This window comes from Neophocaena asiaeorientalis, unplaced genomic scaffold (assembly GCF_003031525.2).
Source record: "Neophocaena asiaeorientalis asiaeorientalis breed wild unplaced genomic scaffold, Neophocaena_asiaeorientalis_V1.1 scaffold44, whole genome shotgun sequence".
NCBI classification, from domain to species: domain Eukaryota; kingdom Metazoa; phylum Chordata; class Mammalia; order Artiodactyla; family Phocoenidae; genus Neophocaena; species Neophocaena asiaeorientalis.
Genome location: NW_020173678.1, coordinates 1,173,460 through 1,195,126, shown reverse-complemented (window position 1 = coordinate 1,195,126; position 21,667 = coordinate 1,173,460). Strand labels below are relative to the sequence as shown.

The following is a 21,667-nucleotide window of genomic DNA, read 5'->3' as shown; positions in this document are numbered from 1 at the left end:
ACGCGGCTTCGTGCGGAGCGTGGAGGACAGACGGAGCAGCCCCTCGGCTTGGAGGCCCTGCCGTGTGGGCCCGGAGGAAGCTATGCGGGTACCCTGGCCAGGGAGTCCCTCAGGGTGGGAGGAGCTGCCCCAGAGAGTCCGTCACCCGCACCCAGTGACCAGCAGATCCCCCGGCTTGCGAACTGGACAACACTAATGGAGGCCCGGCTCCCAGGCTCAGGGGAGGCACCACAGAAATCTGAAACTGAAATTCAGTGCCGGGGGCTGGGCATCTTTTATCACCTGAATGTTTTTAATATGAAAAGAAGAAAGTTCTGATGTTCATTCTGAGAGCAGATTTCACCAGAGAGCTGGTTAATAACGGCGTGTCCCTTATCACCTCGTAGGGTCGGGACTGAACTCCCAGTGACCAGGGCAGGAGTAAGAACTGTTGTGGGTAATTCAGAAAGGTTTTCTGAAGTATCTGGACCATGAAGCCCAGGTAGAGAAGAGCCTACGGCGCTCGGACTGCAGCCTGTGGGCCTTTCACGGAGGTACTGCTCTCTCCAGGGACAGAGGCCACAACTCTGGGGAAAGAAGCCACCTGACCTCCTGGGCTCCAGGCTCCAAGTCTGCCTCTCAGGCCGGGGGCAAGGGTCAGGCCCACCGTGGCTCCTGCTGCTACTGGCGACAGGGCGGGAACGGGGGGCACAAAGTGCGTTTGTGTGCTCCAGCACCTGGCCGAGAGCTGGCCTCCATGACATGTGATGTCTGAAAATACAACGGTGCCAGTTCCAGCACCCAGCACCCAGCTGCTCCAGCATCCAGCACCCACCTCCAGCACCAAGCACCCAGCTCCAGGACCCAGCTCCCAGCTCCAGCACCCAGCATCCAGCACCCAGCTCCAGCACCCAGCACAGCTCTAGCATCCAGCTCCCAGCTCCAGCACCCAGCTCTGCCTTCACATCCTGCTCCCCGTTTCATCAGTAATCTGTGGGAGAAACTATTTCCTGAAACTCTGTTCTTGGACCTCTCCCCCTGCACACCTGAGACGTGGGTTTTTCTCAGCTCCTGACCCGCCAGGATGGGTTTGTGGGACAAGGACCTCAGGTTTTCTTCGTGGAAACCTTGGGCTTCACTTTGGGAAGTACCCCCTGGCAGGTGTCTGCCTTTCAGAGGCAGCTCTCAACAGTTCCCAAGAGGCAAAGGATCCCTGCACCTCGGCCACCTCTCTCATGGGCTCAGAAGTGTCCAAGGCACGGTCCTTCTGCTCCCCAGGAGCTCCGTGTTCTGTGGTCACTTTGGAACCCAGAGGCCGACCCCTTCTTCCCCGTGATGGTTCGTCCTGGGGAGGGAAAAGTGAGGGCCCCTCCAAGGTTCCCACGTGAAAGAACTCCTGGAACCTCGAGGAAGTGCCAGCTTCCTGAGACAGCAGACCTGAGCGTCAGGGAGCTCCCGCTGGGCCAGGCACCCCACCTTGTGCAGGGAGACTGGGGGTGCCCCTGAACTGCCACCCGAGCCCTGCGCCAGGAGGCACTTACCAGCCATGAGAGGAGGGCCAGACGCTGCAAGACGGCAACATCCTGAGAAGCAGATTCTTCTTTGGCCAACAAAGAGCTCCTTGGAGACTCCTTGGTGAAAAACCCACTCCCACTGAGGAGACAGCCAGAAATTTCACAGGAAGGAAGGGACGACTGGCTGGACCCTCCAGGGCTTGGTGACACAGCCCCGACTGGAAGACGAGCCTGTGTGCATGTGTACACACACACTCCATGTGCACACCCGCCTGCGTGGGACACACATCACTTGGCTGGGGGTGGACTCAGGCGGGTAGGTCTTTGGAAGTGCCTCGAGCTTATCCTAAGAACCCCATAGCGGGCCTGGTACTTCAGTTTGTAAACAGCCCTCCCATTCAACCTCTTGCTGGAACCTCACAGCCTCCGTCCCCCGCCTGGCCGAGGAGGTGCCGGGACAGGCAGCAGCAACTGCATTCTCTCTGAGAGCACCTCTTAAGCTCGGAGAACTTGAGGCTAAGACGGGGTAGACCCTGAACCAGGACCCAGGGTTCTGACCTTCCTGGTGTTCGTCCTCCAGCCACTTGGCCACCAGACTCTGGTGACATGAGTGAAGTCTAAATGGCCCAGAGCTTCTGCAGGACAGGCTCCACTACCACCTCGGGCTACTCGCTGGCCCCTCACCTAGAAACCCCTCCCCAGAGCCCCAGACACAAGAGATGCCTGCTCTTCCTCTTTGGCTGATGGTGGGAAACGTTTAAGAAGAGTGCAGCTGACCGGCCGTGTGACACGTGATAAGGCTCTACTGCCCACAGAGCCCGGCTGGAAGGCCCTCTGTCCTGAGAGACGCCTACGGGCGAGGCGGCCTGTGATCACAGCAGGGCTGGCCGGGGGGGGTGGTCTCGAGAGGGAAGGCATGGAGGAGTGAGCGCGGGCCCCCATGCCCTGCACCCATGCTTGTTCCTGGAGCACACAAGCTGCCCTGAGACATCAGGACATCACGTCAAGACTGCCGACTGAGGCCGAGCCCGGAGTCTCCTGCACTAAGACGAGTCGTCCTGAGCTTCTTGGGGCTCTAGAAGCTGAGCCACCTCCGTCCCAGCCTCGGGGGCAGTCAGAGGGAGGAGAAGGGCCTGCCCCGAGCCCCCCAGCTCCCTCCAGGCCTCCTCCCATGGCACCTGGCCCTTCCCCCAGCTCTGTGGGCCTCCCAGAGCTGCTTAGGGCTGCGGGGAGATCGGGAGAGCCTGGGGTCTCCTACCGACCCTCCCCAGGAGCAATTGATCCTGCAGGGCTTGGTGCCCGGCAGGCCCTGGGTTAGTACAGAGGGCCACAGACCTTGGCCGGAAACCTCATCTTTAAATGCTCCATTCAAGGGATCTCCCTGGTGGTCCAGTGGGTAAGACTCTGCGCTCCCAATGCAGGGGGCCCGGGTTCCATCCCTGGTTGGGAACTAGATCCCACATGCACGCTGCACCTAAGAGTTTGCATGGCACAACTAAAAAAAACAAACCAAAAAACATGCCACAACGAAGATCCCGCATGCCACCACTAAGACCTGGCGCGGCCTAAATAAATCACTATTAAAAAAAGAAAAAGAAAAGAAAAGATCTGAATGCTCCATTCAAAAGGCCTTCAGCTGGGCACAGGGCAGTCACCGGTGAGGGGAGGGGAGCCACCTGGTCACCTTTCTCCTTGGCCCTTGTCTCTACCTGACCTGCTGGACCAGCTTTGGGAAAATTACCCTGCATGACGAGCTTATGACCCAGAACCCCCCCAAGGGTGGGCCAGGCTCCATCAGCAGTCGTGAGGTGACTTTAGGGCATTTAAGGGCACAGCCAATAAGTAGCACTGAGGCTCACAGAAAACTCCTCTTTCACTTTGATCTACCGTGAGGAGAAGGTCCAGGCTGGTGCCAGGATGTGTCTTTAACATTTGCCAACCTCCCTCCCTTTCTGGGCAGAAAGATAAAAAGCCTTTTTACCCATTTGGAATTAAACAATGATTTGTTTTCCTTCTATTTATTGTTATTGATTCTAAATTATGGTAAGCCTTCTTTTATGGCAAAGGATACCTTTTTTTTCTCTCAAGTTACTGATACAAAGTTTCTTTTCAAAACGTATGCACTGAAATTTAAAAGGAAGTTTATTAAAAATGAGTAAATAATAATTGGTGTGATGATTTTGTAAAACCTCTGACAGCAGAGATCAGATGAAACTCTGTTGCCTGCAGTGGCCGGGGTCCCCTCCTGTGACAGTGTGACCAGGAGCACAGGGCAGGGGCCCCAGAGGTCGGGTTCTAGTCCTGGTTCTACCCTGAGTGGCTGTGCAGCCTTGGGCGGTCACCTCACCTCTCTGAGCCTCTCGGTTTCCCCAACTAGAGCCAGTGCTGTAAGGCTTCTGACTTTTAGTGTCGTTTCAGCCCCGCTGGAGTCACACTCGCCCTTCTCCCCAGCCTAACTCAGAGCTTCGGAACAAACCCAGGAGGCCGTCTTCACCCCCACTCCGGGCCACGACCTTGTGCAGGTGTGTGTGTGGGGTGCCCCCTGCTAGAGCCCCCAAAGCTGCACCCCTCCCCAGCTGTGTCTCCACCTCCTCCTCCCACCCCCGCCCCACTGGATTTTCCTTTTCAGCTAAGTTTGCTCTCCTGCAGCTGGAAGTCCTTGGTGGCGGCATGCCAGGGCCGGGCCCTGGGCGGGGAGGCTGAGCCTCACCCTAGGGCGGGGTGAGGTCCTCATCCACCTACGGGAAAGGCTGCTGCATTTGTCAGCGGAGTCTGGTGACAAAAGGCAGTTGCAACCAGAATAGAGGCCCTGGACGACCTGCCCAGGGCTTTGTTTTGGCGGCCTCCTTCAGGGCCCCTCCTCCCTCCTGGCTCTGGAGCCCTTGTCGCTCGCCCACCGGGCAGGAGACAAGGTCCTGACTCTTCCTCCTTCTCCTCGTGTCCCCCGACACCCCACGCAGAGCTGACTGGGCTCTGGACCCAGTTCTGCCCAGTCTACCTGTGAGGTACCTCCCGGGCAAGCCCCTGCACTTCTCCATAGCCTGACTTCCCTGCGAATAAAATCGGAATAACAGGAACTAGTTCACCCATCCGGATCTCACAAAGGTGGAAGGATCAGGTTGGGAAGTGGAAACAGGATTACCTTGTACACGTTCAAACCGCTCCATAATTCAAGGGGTTCTGAGGACTGGGCTTCCTCCCACTGACAGCCCACCAAACATGAAGGTGGCGGTCCTGGCAAAGCCGGCACTTGCCTGCTAACCCAGAACCCCAGGGCTCCGTCCCCAGACCTCCAGGACCCTGGGGACCAGGGCTGGAGCTAGGGAAGAAGGCGGGGTGGTCACCTGGTCCCACCCGCCAATGACAGACCAGGAGACTGAGGCCCGGAGAGGGTTAAGGAGCTCGTGCTGCAAACCCCAGCATTTCATCACACCCTCTCTCACGCTGGTGTCTCGTCTGTTAGTTGCTTTTGTTTTCTTTTAAATAAATAAATTTATTTATTTATTTTTGGCTGCATTGGGTCTTCGTTGCTGCGTGCAGGCTTTCTCTAGTTGCGGCGAGCGGGGGCTACTCTTTGTTGCCGTGCGGTGGCTTCTCTTGTTGCGGAGCACGGGCTCTAGGCACGCGGGCTTCGGTAGTTGTGGCACGTGGGCTCAGTAGTTGTGGCGCACGGGCTTAGTTGCTCCGTGGCATGTGGGATCTTCCCGCACCAGGGCTTGAACCCGCGTCTCCTGCATTGGCAGGCGGATTCTTAACCGTGCACCACCAGGGAAGTCCCCTGTTAGTTGTTTTTAACTAGCGCGTTAGGGCTTTCAAGTCTTGTTGGCTCTTGTCAGGAGTTAAAAAAAAAAAAAGGCAAAACTAAAACTCACTAATTTTCTTCTGGAGCGAAATAAAGAAGTTTGCAACTGTCCTTGATTCTTCAAATCTTCCCTCTAAAGTTTCAGCGGCTCTACTGTGACACGTGTGTGAGAAGGAAGGTGGGAACAAAGCCAGATCACAGGGGAGCCTCCTTCTTGGGGAAAGACGCTGACCGGAAGTGACAGGTGGATTAAAGCCAAAGGAAGATGTAAAACCAGGCTCGGTCCTCTCTCAGAGGAGGGGGAACTCCTTCCCGAGCCCATCTGGGAGGGGCCCCTGCAGACTGTCCAGGGTTGGCAAAGCCCAATGCTCCCACCCACCAACCACACAGTGGCCACACTGAGTCCCCTGCACGGACGGACACGTCTCTCTGGACATTGCGACGAATTGCCCGCCTCCCTCCCCCACAAGGGTCCACCAACTGGGACAGTGACAGGTGACTGCCCTCTCCTGGGCCTGGCCTCTGGAGCTGCCCTTCTCGGAGTGATGCCTGTGCCTTGTGGGCACTCACAAAGGACGGCCCGGGGGCTACGGTCCCAGCTCCAAGCCTGGCAGCACCCCTCTGCCCGCTCCTGTCGGCTAAGGGCAGCCCCCAAGCCCAGCTCCCCGCCTGGAGCCCGTCCTGGGACTCCGCTTGCACTGATCTGCGGGACGGGTCCTCTCCCTTCACCGGCCCGCGGTGCCGACTTCTCTGCCCCAAGGGAGGACATACAACACAGGACGTCAGAGCCGAGCAGACGGTCTTGTGATGCACCCGGGGCCCGGCAGGGATGGAGGGCCAGCAGCGGTCGCTGGGCAGTGCTGCGGAGCCCCACGCCCAGGCCAGTGGCCTTTCCTCCACCTCACCCCTGGCCTCTATAGAGTCCCTGCTCCCCCCACATCTGAGCCAGGAAGAGCAGCCTCTCCGAGAGGTTGGAGTCAGCACTCGGTGAAAAGGGGCTCAGAAGGACGCTCCGGCCCGGGGCCAGCAGGATCGTCCGGCACGGAAAGCAGGGCCACCCCATGCACATGGCCACTCCGAGGGAGACCACGACATGGGCGTATGAGTTTGAACAGAGGGGATGTCTCCAGCCTCAGCGATGCCCAGCCGGGCGCTGCTCCTACAGGGAGGGAGCCTGGGCGGGGGGCCGGCCCGCGGCCCCCACTCCCTTGCCTCCTGTCTCGGACAAATTCTGTCCCTCGACAGCAGCATCCTCGTTGGGCGAGAGCCTGGGGCTTGCGGGACTGGGTGGGGGTGAGTCACTGCTGGCAGGGGGACGCCGGGCTGGCAAGCACGACGATCACCCCCTCTTTGTAGGGCAGGTGCATGCGTCCCCTCCATCCTTCTCTCCCCAGACTTTCCAGATGGAGGGCAGGCACCCCGCCAGAGAACCCAGCTGAGAGAGGGGAGCAGGGCCGGAGGCGGGGCGGGGTTTTTAAGCACTGGGAGTTACCGGCCCGCCTCCCCTCTGTAGAGCTAAAGGAAATGAGGGCCTACCAGCTCTCCATCCTGCTGCAAGGGTTAACTGCCTGCTGTTTCCCCGGTGCCTGGAGGTGCCCAGATGAAAGCGGGGAGGTCATGCAGAAGCCCTCACCCACCTGCAGGCCCCGGAGACCACCGTGAGGCCCAGGCTGTGGCTCCCGCAGCTGTCCAGAGGAAGCTCTCGAGCCGCACAGAACCCTGAAAAGTCGGGGCTGAAGGGGTCCTTGGCTAGGTCTAGTCCAACAGCCTTGCTCCGTGGATGAGAAAAGGTCTCAGGAGGTGAAGACCCCCCCGGGTCCTTCCCTCCGCTTGTAGCAGCCAAGCTGAGACCAGAATCCAGGCCTCCTACCCGATCGGGTGTGTCCTATTTACAGCCCCGACTGCCCTTCGAGATAGGAATTCTCACCTATTTCAGAGATGGGCAAGCAGCCGAGGTTAAGAATTTGCCGAGGGTCATCCAGCTAGCTGAGGGCCTAGGGCTGGTCCCTCCACACCACCTGCCATGGGAGGGGTCTGTGTTTATTGGGACCTTTCTCTGCTTCAAGGGCTAGAGTCCCACCATTTCCTCTCCGGCAGCCCCTCGGCCTTGGGCCCTGCCGCCTGCAGACCCTGTGCACACATGGCTCACCAGAGCCTGGGTTCCCATGCCCCACGGAGCTGTGCACAGCCTCAGCCCTCTCATCTACAGAAGAGGGCCACCCAGGCGTCTCTGGGTCTGGGGTGGGCAGGACCAGTCCCCCTCAGGGAGAGGGTCCCCAGCACGTGGTCCAGGAGACCCTGTCGTGATGGGATCACCAAATACTGACATATCAGTTAAGCAAGTACAGCTGAGAAGAGGCTGGGAGGAAGATTTGCTAGCGAATCCTGGATTTTTTTTTTTAAGAATTTTTTTTTTTGGCCTCCCCGTGCGTCATGCAGGATCTCAGTTCCCCGACTAGGGATTGAACCCGTGCCCCCTGCAGTGGCAGCTCGGAGTCCTAACCACTGGACCACAGGGGAATTCCCTGAACCCTGGATTAAGGCAGAGAAATGGGGTCAGTGACCAGAATGAAGGCAGAATTTCCCCTGGCCGTTCTCCTGGGGAGTCTTGACCTCTGCCCCCGCCCCGAGCACTGGGCTGGTGTAACTGAGCACGGTGGAGGGATTCAGCACGATACCCCCACGGGACACCCTGGCCCAGACCGCCTGGCAGCTGCTGCGCGCGTGGGATCGGCTCCGGTGGGACGCTCTAGGCCCGTCCATAACCAAAGCACATTTCACTCCACGTGACGCTCAGAGGCACGTAAGCGCTCTAGATATGCTTCTTGATTTGTAAATAGGAAAACCATTTGGGGCTGGAGGCGGTGGAAAGGGAGACCCTCCTCTTAATCCAGAACCTTCCCTGGACGCTAAACTGTCCACCTGCCACAACGTCATCCAGGACAAACCCACGTGCTTTCAGTGATTTCTGCTCCCTCCTCCCTCACCCTGCTGTCAGCCGACCCAGGGGACATGTTCAAAGTGCCCCGTACAAGGACCTCAGGGGGGCCGTCAGCCTCCCTTTGCTCCCCTAAAGTAATTCTGCCTCGGTCCCCAACCTAGGACAGGGGCACTCAGGGAGTCTTGTTTTTATTACAGGGAATGAGTGGAAATACACCCTGACCTGGGGAACGCCAGGTCCAGCAAATAAAAATGCAGGACATCCAGTTAAATCTGACTATCAGGTAAACAACAAATAATACTGTGGGACCAGTATGTCGCAGATATTGCATTTCTTTATGTTTGACTTGGTAGCCCACCCTGACCCCCACAGCTGAGTGGCTCCAGCTTGAGTCTAGGAAGGAAAAAGGGGCCACTGCCCTGCATCTTTTATGTGAGGCTGACTCATCAAGGAAAGAGTAGGCTTGGCTGGGGGACGGAAGGGGGGAAATGAAGGGATCTGAACTCATGCGTCTGTTCCAAGTCCCCAGAACATGCTATAGTTTTAAAATACTGAGACTGCAAAAAAAAAAAAAAACACACCAGAAAACATCCCATAAAATGCCCAACAAAAGAGCGCAAAAGGGCTGGATGTGCCCCACCCTTTGCACCAGCTCACCTGCTCCTCCCTGGGCCTCTGGGCATCACTGACCAGCAGATACGGTCTCCGAGGACCAGGAGAGAATAGAGAACAACTGGCCAACGACTTTCTCGGGACCAGTTCTTCTTTTCCTTAAGCCCCTTGATGCTTTTTGTGTGTCAGACTAACTCTGTTTCATTCTATGACAAAACCATCTATATTCAATTTTCTTATCTTGTGATATAAGTGATCATAGATTATAAATAGTAGGATGAGATATATCTCATCTGTTTTTTTAAATTAGAAGACTATTGCTGAATTAGAATATAAGGTAAAATCATAAGGTACCACCACTGCTTCTCAAACATTCTTAGAACTTTCTTTTTGGAAGTGCCCACAGACCCTTTGCATACTTAAATAAAATACATAGTCAGCGGTGACCAGTCTTTGTTATTTGAAGTTGATCTGATATTTGAAACAAGACAAATCTGAGGAGTGAGGCTCTCAGAGGGCTTAATATCATTTCTGCTCAAACGCAGGTCCTGACAACACACAAACGGGGCTGGTTTTCTTAGATGGCCCCTAAAATGGCACTAACAACAATTATATTTTATAAAAAATAATTTTTTTAGAGGTTCCAGAAACACTTCCAGCAATGGCGGCACAGCTGGACTCCTCCAGCTTAGCAACCGACACCTGCATTCCATCTGTCTGCGGTCCTCCCAGGGCAGATGGAGGCTCCTCTGAGGGGGGGCCGTGTGCCCTGTTCCCTCCCCCTGCCCTCTGCGCTCGTTTCTTGGGAGTGGGGGCGCTGAACTCCCCTGGCTCAGCTGTGCCAATCCCTGGGAAAATCCCATGGCACCCCTATTGCCTTGCCCCCTGCCCCCCTTCCCCTAAGTCCTGACTAGCGGTTCCGCCATCGTGGCTGACGTGCTCGGCTCCAGCATCAATCCTTCCACCCATCCGCCTCCCTCCACCAAAGCCCCGTGTCCCACAGCCCCTCCTGAGCTAAGCGAGCCGGGACACGTGCCCAGGCAGCTCCTGACTGAGTCACTCTGAAATCCCGCCGGCAGAGAGAAGGAGCGATGAGGGCTGGGCCTTGGGGTTCGGGAAAGGAGGGAATTCTCACCGGGCGTCAGAAAACAGTCACAGGGAGGGTGTAGGGGCAGCTGGGAGCCGGTGAGGATCGAGTTAATGGACCAGAAGCAGTGCTCAACCCAGCCGCCCTCAGAACGAGTTCCCTGCAGGTCCTGGTTACAAATCTCCGCATGTAACAACCCCTCACTGCCCATCTGATGACACGTCCCGGTTAATGTAACACGTCAACCCCTGAGTGGAGGTGAAGCACGCACAGATGAGAACACTGATACCCAGAGAAATCAGAGCTTGATCTAAAGTCACAGAGCCAGAGAGCAGCAGAGGCCCGGGGCGGGAACCCAAGCGCCAAGTTCTGACTGGGCAATGCAACACTGTAAAGACACATAACATCTGCGCGGTCAGCACGATTACTCATCTGTCTGCTGGTCCCGTCCAGGCACCTGCCCCTCCTTGGGTCTCTCCTAATCCTTTTCACGGGCATTACGAAGTCATCTTCTCGGATTCTGCCTGGTCATCAGTCTCTCTGTCAAAGCCCTTTACTCACATCTACGCCTGGTCTGCCCGCCTACTGGGCTCAGTCAACTGTCTTTATCGGTTATCGGCACTGAGGGGATCAACTGACATCAAGAATCGGGAAAAAGGGAGGGAAATAAATTCACAGCAAACCTAGTTAAAGCTGTGACGAAAGACAGATCCTCCCAAATCAGCCCCAGTGAGAACTTACGTAGGAAGGAATCCAGTGGATCACAGGGAACACCTCACTCATAAACCTCCCACCTCTCTCCTGCCCGGGACCCCGACGTCTGTGAGCAATGTGGACTCAAAGCAAAAGCTGCTAAAACCTGAGGCCCAAGCAGACGGAGCCCAGAGTCCCGTGGAGAAGCGGCCTTTATCCCCAGCTGCACAGGCCTGAAGGGCCTCACAGAAGGATTTCCAGAACAATATAGGCTAATGCTGAAATAAGCAAAACGAAAGGGAAGCCACAGGATTTGCAGACCGGGAGCAAACCTGGGTGTCACCTAGCCCGACACCCCGATTGTGGAGTAGAAGAAAACTCCTGCGTGGGCTTGTGTGGTTGAACCAGGGCATCTGCCCTGGTGCCTGATGGAGGGTTAGGGCTAAAGAAATATTTGTTCAGTAATGGGTGGACGGGCATAGCGGGATGAGATCACACAGAAAGACAATGACAGGGCCGGGATTAAAGGATCTAGGATAATGTCTACTCATGCTAATTTAAAAAAAAATTCTTAAGAATGATTATAATCAGGTTGTTTTTTTTTTTTTCTTGTTTTTTGCGGTACGCGGGCCTCTCACTGCTGTGGCCTCTCCCGTTGCGGAGCACAGGCTCCGGACGCGCAGGCTCAGTGGCCATGGCTCACGGGCCCAGCCGCTCCGCAGCATGTGGGATCTTCCCAGACCGGGGCACGAACCCGCGTCCCCTGCATCGGCAGGCTAATGATTATAATCAGGTTTTTTTTTTTTTTTTCTTGTTTTTTGCGGTACGCGGGCCTCTCACTGCTGTGGCCTCTCCCGTTGCGGAGCACAGGCTCCGGACGCGCAGGCTCAGTGGCCATGGCTCACGGGCCCAGCCGCTCCGCAGCATGTGGGATCTTCCCAGACCGGGGCACGAACCCGCGTCCCCTGCATCGGCAGGCGGACTCTCAACCACTGCGCCACCAGGGAAGCCCAATCAGGTTTTTTTTTAATGCACATTATTTCGTTTAGTCCTGACAATAATCCCCAGAGGTAGACTGTGTTATATCCATTTTACATGTGGGGGAACTGAGACCCAGAGGTAGAAGAATCTCGCCCAAGGTCATGTGCTCGGCAGTAACACAGCTAGAATCTGAACGCGGGTTTGTCCAACTTACAAACTCAAGCCACATTCCCCCCTGGGCACACATCCTTGGTCATCAGCACATACTGAGGAGAGGGTTCCTTCGGGATTTTTCTAGAAACATCTAACCTATACATGACTGGACCACGAGAATTCAAACTTCTTTCAAATCTATGATCAAATCAGATATATTGGGAAATGGACTTTTTTTTTTAATATGATGTTTTCTTTACGCTTTTTCTAAAATGTTCTCATCTGAGCCATTCAGAAATATCCAGTCAGACAGGAGGCTGCAGTGAGAGCCACGTGTGAAATGATGGCCAAGCAAACGGACCCGGTCAGAGCTGGGGGGCCTCCCCTCGGGGACCTTTCCCACCCCGCACCACTGTCTCGGCGACCAGGACACGCCTTCTCCTCCATGAAGCCTGAACCCACACCCTACGGGAAGCAGCTCCTTACCGGATAGCCCCACGAGCCGTTCCCCGCCTGGAACTTCGAGTAGTAGCTGCTCCGGCCGGTGGTCCCGCAGCTGTTGTAATTGTCGGCCAGGCCATCATACATGGAACCTTGAGGACAGGGGCAGGGGTTAGGCCATTCGCTCCCCACAGCCCTCCTGCCCACTGCGTCCCCTCTGCATCTGGTGCCCTGTGGCCCTCGGAGACCAGGGCTGAGGCCTTGGAGGAGGAGAACGGGGAAGCAGCCGTCTGTTCACCTTCTCCCTCTCTCCACCTGGCCCTCCACAGCCAGATGGCTGCAGGGTCAGCTCCGAGGGCCTCGGCCGACCCCTTCCTGGGGGTCTACCCCTGTGGCCGGGGGTGGGCAGACACCTACAGGCCAGGAGTTGGCCTGGAGGGCTTCAGGCCCCCGTCATCCCGGTCCAGGGAATCACAGCTCCGAGTTCCACAAGGACGGCTTTCCCACTCATGGACGACAGCCTGGAGCTCCACATGGCAGCTCCAGAGCCTCAGGGCCGCAGGGCAGCTCCGCAGGGTCCGGGGCCGACGCCACGCGGGACTCTGGTCCCCGAGCCCAGCTTTCCGCCCCCTCCTGCATCTCCCAGGTGCCCCAGCTGCTGCAGGGGGAGCGGCCACCAACCTCAAAGGCCCGGTGAGGATTAATGAACTGTCTTCCAAGTGCTTGGGGGCCCACAGATGACAGGCTCCGGGGAGGACAGAGTGTCATTACTCTTATTAAGGGTAAAGTGGCTTTGGATTTCAGAAGGCAGCCTGGACGCTAGGCTCCTTCACCGGATGGCTGGGGAACCCGAAAGGACAGCCCAATTCTTCCCGCTGTCCTGCTGCCCTTGAAGCGAGGCTGACAGTGACCTGCCTGGGGCTTTGCTCACACCGTGTCCCGTGCCGAGTCTGCCTTCCTTCCTCGGCCACAGCCACTGAATCGCAACCGTCTGTAAACCCAAGTTCAAAACCTGCAACCGGGCCCCGCCCAAGAGGTTGTCCTGCTGTCCGTACCCCAGGTCACATCCTGCCTGGTGCCCCATTTCCTAGACTAGGAACCATGGCCCCATGGCCTGGGCATCCGGAGCAAGGGTGGTCCTACACTCTTACTAAGCGATGGTCCCTGGGGAAAGTCGATCCAGGGAGAGGGGGTTGACCCAGCATCAGGGGAAGGGTCCGGCCGGGATCCCACCTGGCTCAATTCACCCCTCCCCATCGGCTGTGCTCCCTCAGACTCCCAAGCCTTTGGGGGTGAGCGCTGGAGTATCTGAGGTGGGGGGAGAAGACAGAGCAGAGGGGCAGCTTTGGGTTGTGGCAGATGTCCCTGCCTGGTGCCACCTCCTCTGTCCAGAGCCAGGTGACCCCCAACAGCTCCCAGGAGGGGCAGTGTCCCTGATTCTCCATGCCCCCCATCACAGAGGATCAACTGGCCACTGGGGCTGCCGGCTGTGGCACAGACCCACTGTCCTGGGCGCCTAGTGGTGCTGGAATTGGTCCTGGCTCCGGCATTTGGGCAAAGCACTTGCCTTCTCTCGGCCTTGGCTTCCTCTTCTACAGACAGAGGGGTTTGGCTTCTCTGGACCTCAAGGTCCCGTGGTTGTGTGATTACGGTGACTTGTGTCTGGGCATTCAGAGAAGCCTGACCTCTCTTCTCTAGAGACAGGGCTCAGCAAGGAAGAAGTTTGGGCATCAAAGGCTACATCACCACCTCCTTTGCTGCCTGCCTCAGGGTCCCCCAGAGGTGTCCCCACCCCAGAAAGCCCCAGGCCCAGGCCTGGCTCCAGAAGGGACGTCCCTGAGGCTCTGAATTGCTCCAAGCTCCCTGGCAGCTCATGCCTCTTCCTTTCTCCAGAAGCTCTGGAAAAGCTGCCTTTGTCAGGACGAATCTGGAGGCAATCTCATGGGCGTGGACGCCCAGAACTCGCTCTCACCGAGAAAAGGGGCTGCAGCCAGGAACCCCGGTGGCCGACAGCCAGCATCCCATCCATCTCCCCTCCGTCCAGCCCACTCCTGACATCCCTTCCAGGGCAGGCCAAGGCAGGGTTCACCTGGGCAGGGATTTCTCACCCAAGGGCAAGCGTGGGTCAGCCAGCTGCTTTGGATGAAAAATCTGGGGTGGTGACAGACACAGAGTTATGGGAGAGGCGTCTCCAGGAGGCTCCGTGGAGGGCAGGCTCCCACAGAGCCTCCGCCCTGCTCGGGAGGGAGTCTGTCAGCAGTGATGTCACTCGCCCTCTTGGTCATCAGGTGAAGCATATCCTCCCCGACACCCTGCACCTGCCTGCCTCCCTCTCATTCTCCACTGTGCGACAGGTGGGGAGTTCTCTGCCGTGGAGGCAGATGACCTCTGGAGTACCTTATCATTCCAAGGCCAGTCCCTGTGACCCAGGGGGCACTGTGGTGATGACAGGTGTGGGTTGTAACTCTCACTTCTGGTTGGGCCAAGGCCTCCAGGCCCTTCCAGGCAGCTCCTGAAGGCATCTCCCCAAGATCACCTGCAACTGGGGGTCAAACTGCCTGACTCCCACCATGAGCTGCTTGGCTTGGCCTCCTTGTGAGAATGTAGCTGCCATCACACCAGCCAGCACTGCTTCTCTGGCAGGAGGCAGCTGCCCTTGGGCCGAGGTTTCGAGGGTGGGGAGTCCAGACACCTCACACACTTGCAGTCACACCTTGCAGTGTGCCAGATACCCGAAGGGGTGCAGGTGGGAGGCGAGCCGTTTGTGAGACTGTTACTCCCACAGCAGAAGTGAGCGCTCCCTCTCCTGACCCTGGGGGGTCTGGTTGGGAAGTACCGCCCTCTGAAAGTCAAGTTCAGCAGGAAGAACATGGAGCTTCTCACTGAGAGTGATGGGATGGCTCTGATGACCTGCACTTCTCCACTGGCCCCTTGACCTCACTGGACGTCACTTCTAGGAAGCCTTTTCTGATGACCCCCACCTGGTCCCCGTGCCCCAGGCTGCCTGTCCTCTCAGTGCAGGGTACGGTGAGGTACGGTCCCCCTGCCCAGCTCTGGTGCCTTGAGGCTCAGTGTTCCCATAACTGCAGCAGGGGACTGGGGTCCTTGCCTCCACTCAACCAGGCCCCCCTCCCACCCAAAGAGGTCCCTGGCGGGTCGGTGAACCGGGGAGAGACTGGAGCCAGAACGCCCAAGGCTATATGCTCAGGGAGGATTCTTGGTCCAGAGGTGGGAAGGGAGGGGGGTCCCAGCACCAGTTTGCCCCACAGTCACCCCACCTCCCGGGAAGCACTGCACTCGCTGTTGTCGCTGGAAGGGCCCATGGGCCTTTCCGTGTGGCCCAACTGTGTGTCTGCCTCCAGGCATCTGCCCTCCCACAGAAGCCCGGGGTCAGAGAGCAGAGGTCTGCCTTACCTGTGGACCAGCATGGCCGGCCGCTCCCTACGCTGCAAGCCTCACTGTGGGTCATTGCTCCGGGTGACAAGCCATCTCAGAAAACCCACCCCGCACACGGCAGCACCCCGGTGCCCCTTCCCTTTGGCCTTGCACGGTGGCCTGACTCTCCCTGTGTCACTGGGCAGCCCTTTGTCAGGACCCCCGGGATTCCTTCCCCACTGGGATGGATGAACCTTCGCAGGTATGACTCATCCTTCCACCCCCAAGCTTTCCATGGGTCACACCCGCCACACCTGAAACATTCCTGCTCTCCTTCTCAGCCAAGCCTCTCCCTGGAGCCCAAACCCTGCACAAAACCAGCTCCTCCTGGAGAAGAACCACCTCCCACCCCGGCGCCCCAACTCTCCCTCCGAGCCGTGTCAGCACTCGGTCTACCTGCTTGACACAGTCTGTGCTGTACATTCTCTGTGTGTGTCTGCTGGGGGCGTTCTCCACCCACCCCGACCCAGGACCAGACTCACCTGGAGAAGGCCCTCGGGACACTGGCCAGCCTGGCCAAAGGGCTGCCCCAGGGGCAGAGGTTGCCCAAAACGCCTCTCCTCCACCCCAGTCTCCCCACACCCCCGTCCCTGCTAGCCACAGGCCCTCCCAGAGAGGGAACCTGCGTCTCACAAGGCTCCTGCCTCTTCTAGCTGCTTCTGCACTTACATCTGTTCCTTAGCACAAAAAGCTTCAGAAAGGAAGCCCACTGTCTCTCGGCCTCAGAAACGCCTTTACTTCACCCCCTAAATCCGTCCCATCCAGGGTGCCCAGCAGGGTGAGGCCCACAGCAAGAGGAATTTAAATTAGACAATAAGGAGAACTGTCGGAAGAGGGCACGGAGATGTCTGGGACCCCAGACTGTCCCGCAGCCCAGCTCCTGCCCCTCGAACATCGCAGGGGATGTTCTGCCCTCCACCCAGGCCAGCGGGGTGCTCGTGGACACGCCGCCCTGTCCTGGACGGGAGGAGTTCAGCTCCACCCCACCCGACACGCTGGCGCAGTCGTTGCCCTTTCCTGGGCACGCATACAGAACGGAAACACCAAAGCACACCGGGGTGTGTCCAAACCCAGCTCTGCTGGTAACCTGCTTCTCCTCCTCACGACCTGTGTGTGGCTACCACTAAGCCTACGTGCTGGACTGAGGGCAGAAGCGTGCTGGGGCCTGGGCTCAGCCCCCCGAGGGGGTCCAGGGTAAAGCATCGTCACCAGCAACTACCACACTAGATGCCCGTCCCTGTGTGTGTGTGTAGAGGTGTGTGCCTGTGACGGGGGTGGTCCCCACAGGGAGTCTCTGTGTGAGGGCCAGAACGAGGATTCTTGAACTTTGCTGCATATCAGAACCGCCTGGGAGCCTTTAAAAGTCCACACGCCCGCGCTGTCCCCATACTAACTGAACCGGAACCTCTGGGGGCCGGAAATTCCCAGACTCTTCCGACGTGTAACCATGCTCAAGGACAGTGCTTTGGGGGATGGTTTTTGGGGATCTGATGCTTCCTGGAAGGAAACCGTGAGGGCCGTGTCTTGAGGGGAGGAGCTTTTTTTGCAGCTGCGGACGGTCTGGGGAAACCGTCTGCAGAAGCAGTGAGTTATCCATCTATTTCCAGGGAAACATCTGGAGATGATCTCACCCCACCTCTTACAGTTGCACAGACCCAGAGAGGGGCAGCCACTTGCCCGAGATCACACAGCAGCTGGCAACAGATCAGAGAGAACTCAAGCCTCCTGACACCAGCGGGACTCCTGCCGCTGCACAAGCGCCGCGAGGCGGGCCGCGTGTGAATGCGCGTGTGCGTGAGGACACGTGTGTGTGCACAGCGGTGGGTCTACGTGTGCATACATGCGTGCCTGTGTGGCGTGTGCCTACAAAGAGCCTCACAGGAGGCTACCTTCCATGGAAAACAGTCCTCCATTTTGTTTTGTTCAAACATCACAGAACTTCTACAGGTCATACCCTATCGCAGAAGTATCTCCCAGAGTTTTAAACCTAGAACAAATGGCTCATTGATATTTACAATTCCGTGTGTGGGGAGAGGAAATCTTTTGTTTTGTTTATTTGTTTTCTAATCTCTGTCAATGAGCTTAGCAAAGGAGCAGGATGTGGTGGGGGAACACCCTGGAATACTCGGCATTTTTGCAGGAGTTGTAACAGGCCGGTGGAAATTCTGGCTAAGTCCTCAGCTCCTAGAGGAGGCATTGTGAAGAAATGAGAACTGGTCTGCTTGAAGTTTAACTAAGATGTTTCCCTGCTGGGGCAGGCCTAAGCACAGACACCACGTACCTCCTCCCGTCTCAGTTTTGGTCCCGAGAAAATAACCCCAGCCTGTGGTCAGGGCAGGACACCTTCCAGGAGAGTAGAGACAGCAGAACCTCCCAGGGTGGAGGGTCACGCCGAGACACAGCCCCCCATGAATCCAGGGAGCCGGCCAGCGGGGCCCTAAGACAGGGTCTTGGCTCCCCTGGGCATAAGCCTGCCCCCAGGAGGGCCCCGGGGAGCAGGACACCTGTCCAGCGCACCCCACCCCCACCTCTGACCATCACAGGTGGGAAATGGTGCTTCTGAGAAGAATGGAGACAGAACCTTCGGGCCCAAGGCTGACGATGGCTCCCGGGGCAGTGGGCAGAGCATGTGGGTTAAGACTCCCTGGAGTGATGTGTGGAAGGCAGATGGTTCCACCGAGCTGTGTGTGTGTGAGTGTGTGCGTATGTGTGTGTGCGCGCGCGTGTGTGTCTGTGTGCGTGTGTGCATGTATGTGTGAGTGTGTGTGCGTGTGTGTGTGTGTGTGTGTGGCAGCAGCGGCTTCGGACTTGGATCAGAGGAGATTTGGGTTCAGCTTTAGGAAGAGATTCCAAGCGGAGCATTAAGGGCATGAAAATGGCAGTTGTCTCCGCTTGGGCCAGACGACAGCGCACCAGTCCCTCACCCCACGGCCCACCCCGCAGCGGCTCCCCGCCCGCCGCAAGGAGGTCATGTTTCCCAGCCCTGATCTCCGGCTGGGCAGCCACGTCCCTGGGCTCCTCCCGCTGCCCCACGGGGACCCTCGGGAAGCATGGGCAGCAATGCTCAGGGGCCCCATTCAGGAGAAGATGGGTGGGCGGGTCCTGAGCAGCCTCCTCCTGCGGGTCTCCAGGACCCAGAGAACCCCTCCCTGTCCGGGGACTGCCTGACAGGGTGGGCCATGCGTCTGGGCCCGTGTTTTGGGGAGGGCACGGCAGAGACTGGCGTTCATGCCAGGCTTCTCCCACGCGGTCCCACACCCAGCCCTCGGCGGCTCAAGGCCCCTCCCTGACAGGATGGAAGGCAGCCCTACGGGCTGGCTCCGAACAAAAGACACTCCTACTGCCAGGATCTTGGGTGGCTGACCCCTGACTGTCCTACAGGGCTACAGGGAGAGGCAGCTCCTCTGCGGTCAGTGGGGGCGCACCTGGCCTTCTTCAGGGCGGGGGCCCAGGAGAATCAAAGACCCCAGAGAAACCTGCTCTTCTCTCTCGGGCAACTGAAAGAGAATTCGAGTCTGTGCAGGGGGCGAGGGGGATGGCCTGGGGTGTGGTCCTTTCACAGCCGCCAATCACCCCTCCGGGGACCAGAGCAGACACATGGAGTGAAACCAACAGGACAGAGAAGGACCAAAGCGGGGAGAGGCAGTCACAGAACAAACGGGGGACGCCTGGGCGGCGCTGGCGAAGAGACAAAGCCGGATAAACCAGAAACACCAGCTGCAGGTGGCCTGACGGCCTCTCCCAGCTACAGTGCCGCTGGGGAAACTGGTCAGAGCCAGGGGTAGAGGGGACATGCCTCCAGGGTCAGCCCTCAGAGAGGGACGCACTAGCCATCAGAGTCCGCCCCTGCCTGCTGACGCCCCCGGAGGACCTTGGGATGGAGAAGTGGAGAGAAGAGGGGTGGATGTGTCACCCACAAAGAGAGAGGCCAGGGGCACAGTGCCCAGCCAGCGCCCCATGGGGGAATCAGAGGGGGTGTCTGGGTCCCCGGGGCTGGTCTGAGACTTTTCTGGAGCTGCGAGCCTCAAGCTCAGGCCAGGGACAGAGCGGGAGTGGGGTGGGGACAGGTGAGTCTGCAGCAAGGGAGAGAGGAGGTTGGCTTGAGCTGTGACTGGGCTGTGGCCAGGAAGGGCACTTTGTTTCCCAAACCTACTTCCAAATAAGGCTGGAAGCAGCTACCAAGGCACCAAACAAAAGGGAAGGGGGCAAGCGCTCTGGAGGCTGTGATCTTGAGTGGGGGTCTGGAAGGAGAGGAGTAGGGGCCCAGGCCAGGGTAAGGGGCACAGCCGCACAGACCTTTGGGTTTGGGGTGCAGGGGAGCCCTCCGCCAGCCACTTTCTCCCCCTCAGCTCTACACGGGGGCCACTTGGGCGGGGGCACAGAGGTTGAAATCGTGAGCTGGTGTGTGTGTGTGTGTGTGTGTGTGCGCGTACGCACGCGTGTGTGGGAGAATCGGTGAGGATTTCATCCCCTTTGTCCCCACCTCTTTACTACCCTCATTCTCCCCGCTCTCTCATGAACACCTGACTTGATCAATATATCTTTTTTTCAATAAATAAATCTTGGATGACCTGTACTGGTTTGCAGTCTGCAGCGTCTTTATTAGCATTTAAATAAATAAATAGAAGGTGCCCTGATCTGTGTGTAATTCTCACTGGGAATTGTTTGTATGAAAGCGTTTGGTCTAAAAATCCTCCGCAAAGGGCCCTGTCAGGTATCATACCTTCCTCCTTGCGTTTCAGGGGTCCTACCCCTTTCTCCTGGCCGCCCTCAGGTGGGGGAGCTTACCGTGGAAGGGGGAGAGGGCTGGCCAGGCCGGCACCTAGATGGACAAGTGCCCACCACGAGGGCCCAGCGAGGCGGGGGGGTCGAGGGCGGGGGATTCCCAACCTTGGCCACAGAATTCCCTAGTTGCCCCTAAGACACTTGTTTCTAGGCAAGCTGAGTGGGTCAGGGCGAATCCCGTGGGAAAGTGGGTTTCTCTCAGCCACGGGAAAGAGGGCATCCTGGTCCCCTTCCCGGCCTCAGTCCCCAGGGTCCGCACTGGCCCGGGGCGACATTGGAACCACACATGCCTCTTCCAGGTGCGAGGCTCCCGCTACCACGCCGCGCAGTCACAAGGGCTTGTCTGCTCCCTGCGCCACCTCCCCAGCCGCCCGCCCCTCCTGGGCCTCCACTCGGGTCTCCGTGACTCCCTGCCCGTCGGGCAGCCACGCACCGCCCTCCCTCCGGACCCCCCCAGCCACCGAGATCCCGCAGCTAAGTCCGGGCAAGATGGGGCGGGGTGAGGGAGGCGCACGACCCCGGGCGACCGGGTAAGACAGGACGCGGAGACAGTTCCCCGGAGCAGGCCGGGGAAGAGAGAGCCCTGGGCCCCGAGAACGGCCCTGACTGCGTCTCCCACCGCGTCTCCACCCGCCAACACCGTGAGCGCGCCGCCGAGCGGCGGCTGCACAGTAGACCCGGCGGCGAGGGGAGCGCTGCTGGGGTCTGCGCGCGCCCCGCGCCCCGCCGCCCGGCCACGCGCGCATCCGGCCTTTACCTCGGTTGGAGTGGCTCGGGGTGGACGACTGGGAAGTCTTGGGCTTCTGCCGCTTGACGGTCATCATCACCTGCTCCTGCACGCGCTGCTGGCCCGACGTGCCGGTCTTTATCCTCAGGTCCGACGGCAGGGCCAGCGTCGAGTTGTCCTGGTCCTGGAAGCATTCGTAGGCCAGGGCGGTCTTGAGCGGCGAGTGGTTCATGGCGGCGCGGGGCGCGGGCCCGGAAAGCGAGCGGCAAGGTGCGAGGTGCGGGGCGCGCGACGTGCGGGACGGCAGCGGGGTCTTCTCGTGCTCAGAGGCTCCCTGTGCCCCTAGAGCGACGGCCACGCGCGTGACGGCTGCCGGCTGCTGCTCCCGGTACTTCCACCCGGCTTGTCCTGGCCCAGGCACTGACGGGCCCGCCCTTCGCCGCGCTGGATATACCGCCCCGCCCGGCGCCGCCCCCTCCCCGCCGCGGCCGCTCCAGCGGAGCCCCGGGCGCTGAGC

The 21,667-nt window shown here is 58.6% G+C and overlaps 1 protein-coding gene across 1 annotated transcript in view; it reads right to left on the bottom strand.

Annotated features, from left to right (window-relative positions):
* PKP1 (plakophilin 1) overlaps positions 1–21,382 on the bottom strand; it is a 39,823-nt gene extending 18,441 nt beyond the window's left edge. The window contains exons 1-2 of the mRNA XM_024749660.1: positions 21,181–21,382; positions 12,249–12,355 (exon numbers count right to left, since the gene is read on the bottom strand). Coding sequence (XP_024605428.1) covers positions 12,249–12,355; positions 21,181–21,382 — 309 coding nt within the window. The remainder of the gene's footprint in view (positions 1–12,248; positions 12,356–21,180) is intronic.
* Between the last annotated feature and the right edge of the window lie 285 nt (positions 21,383–21,667).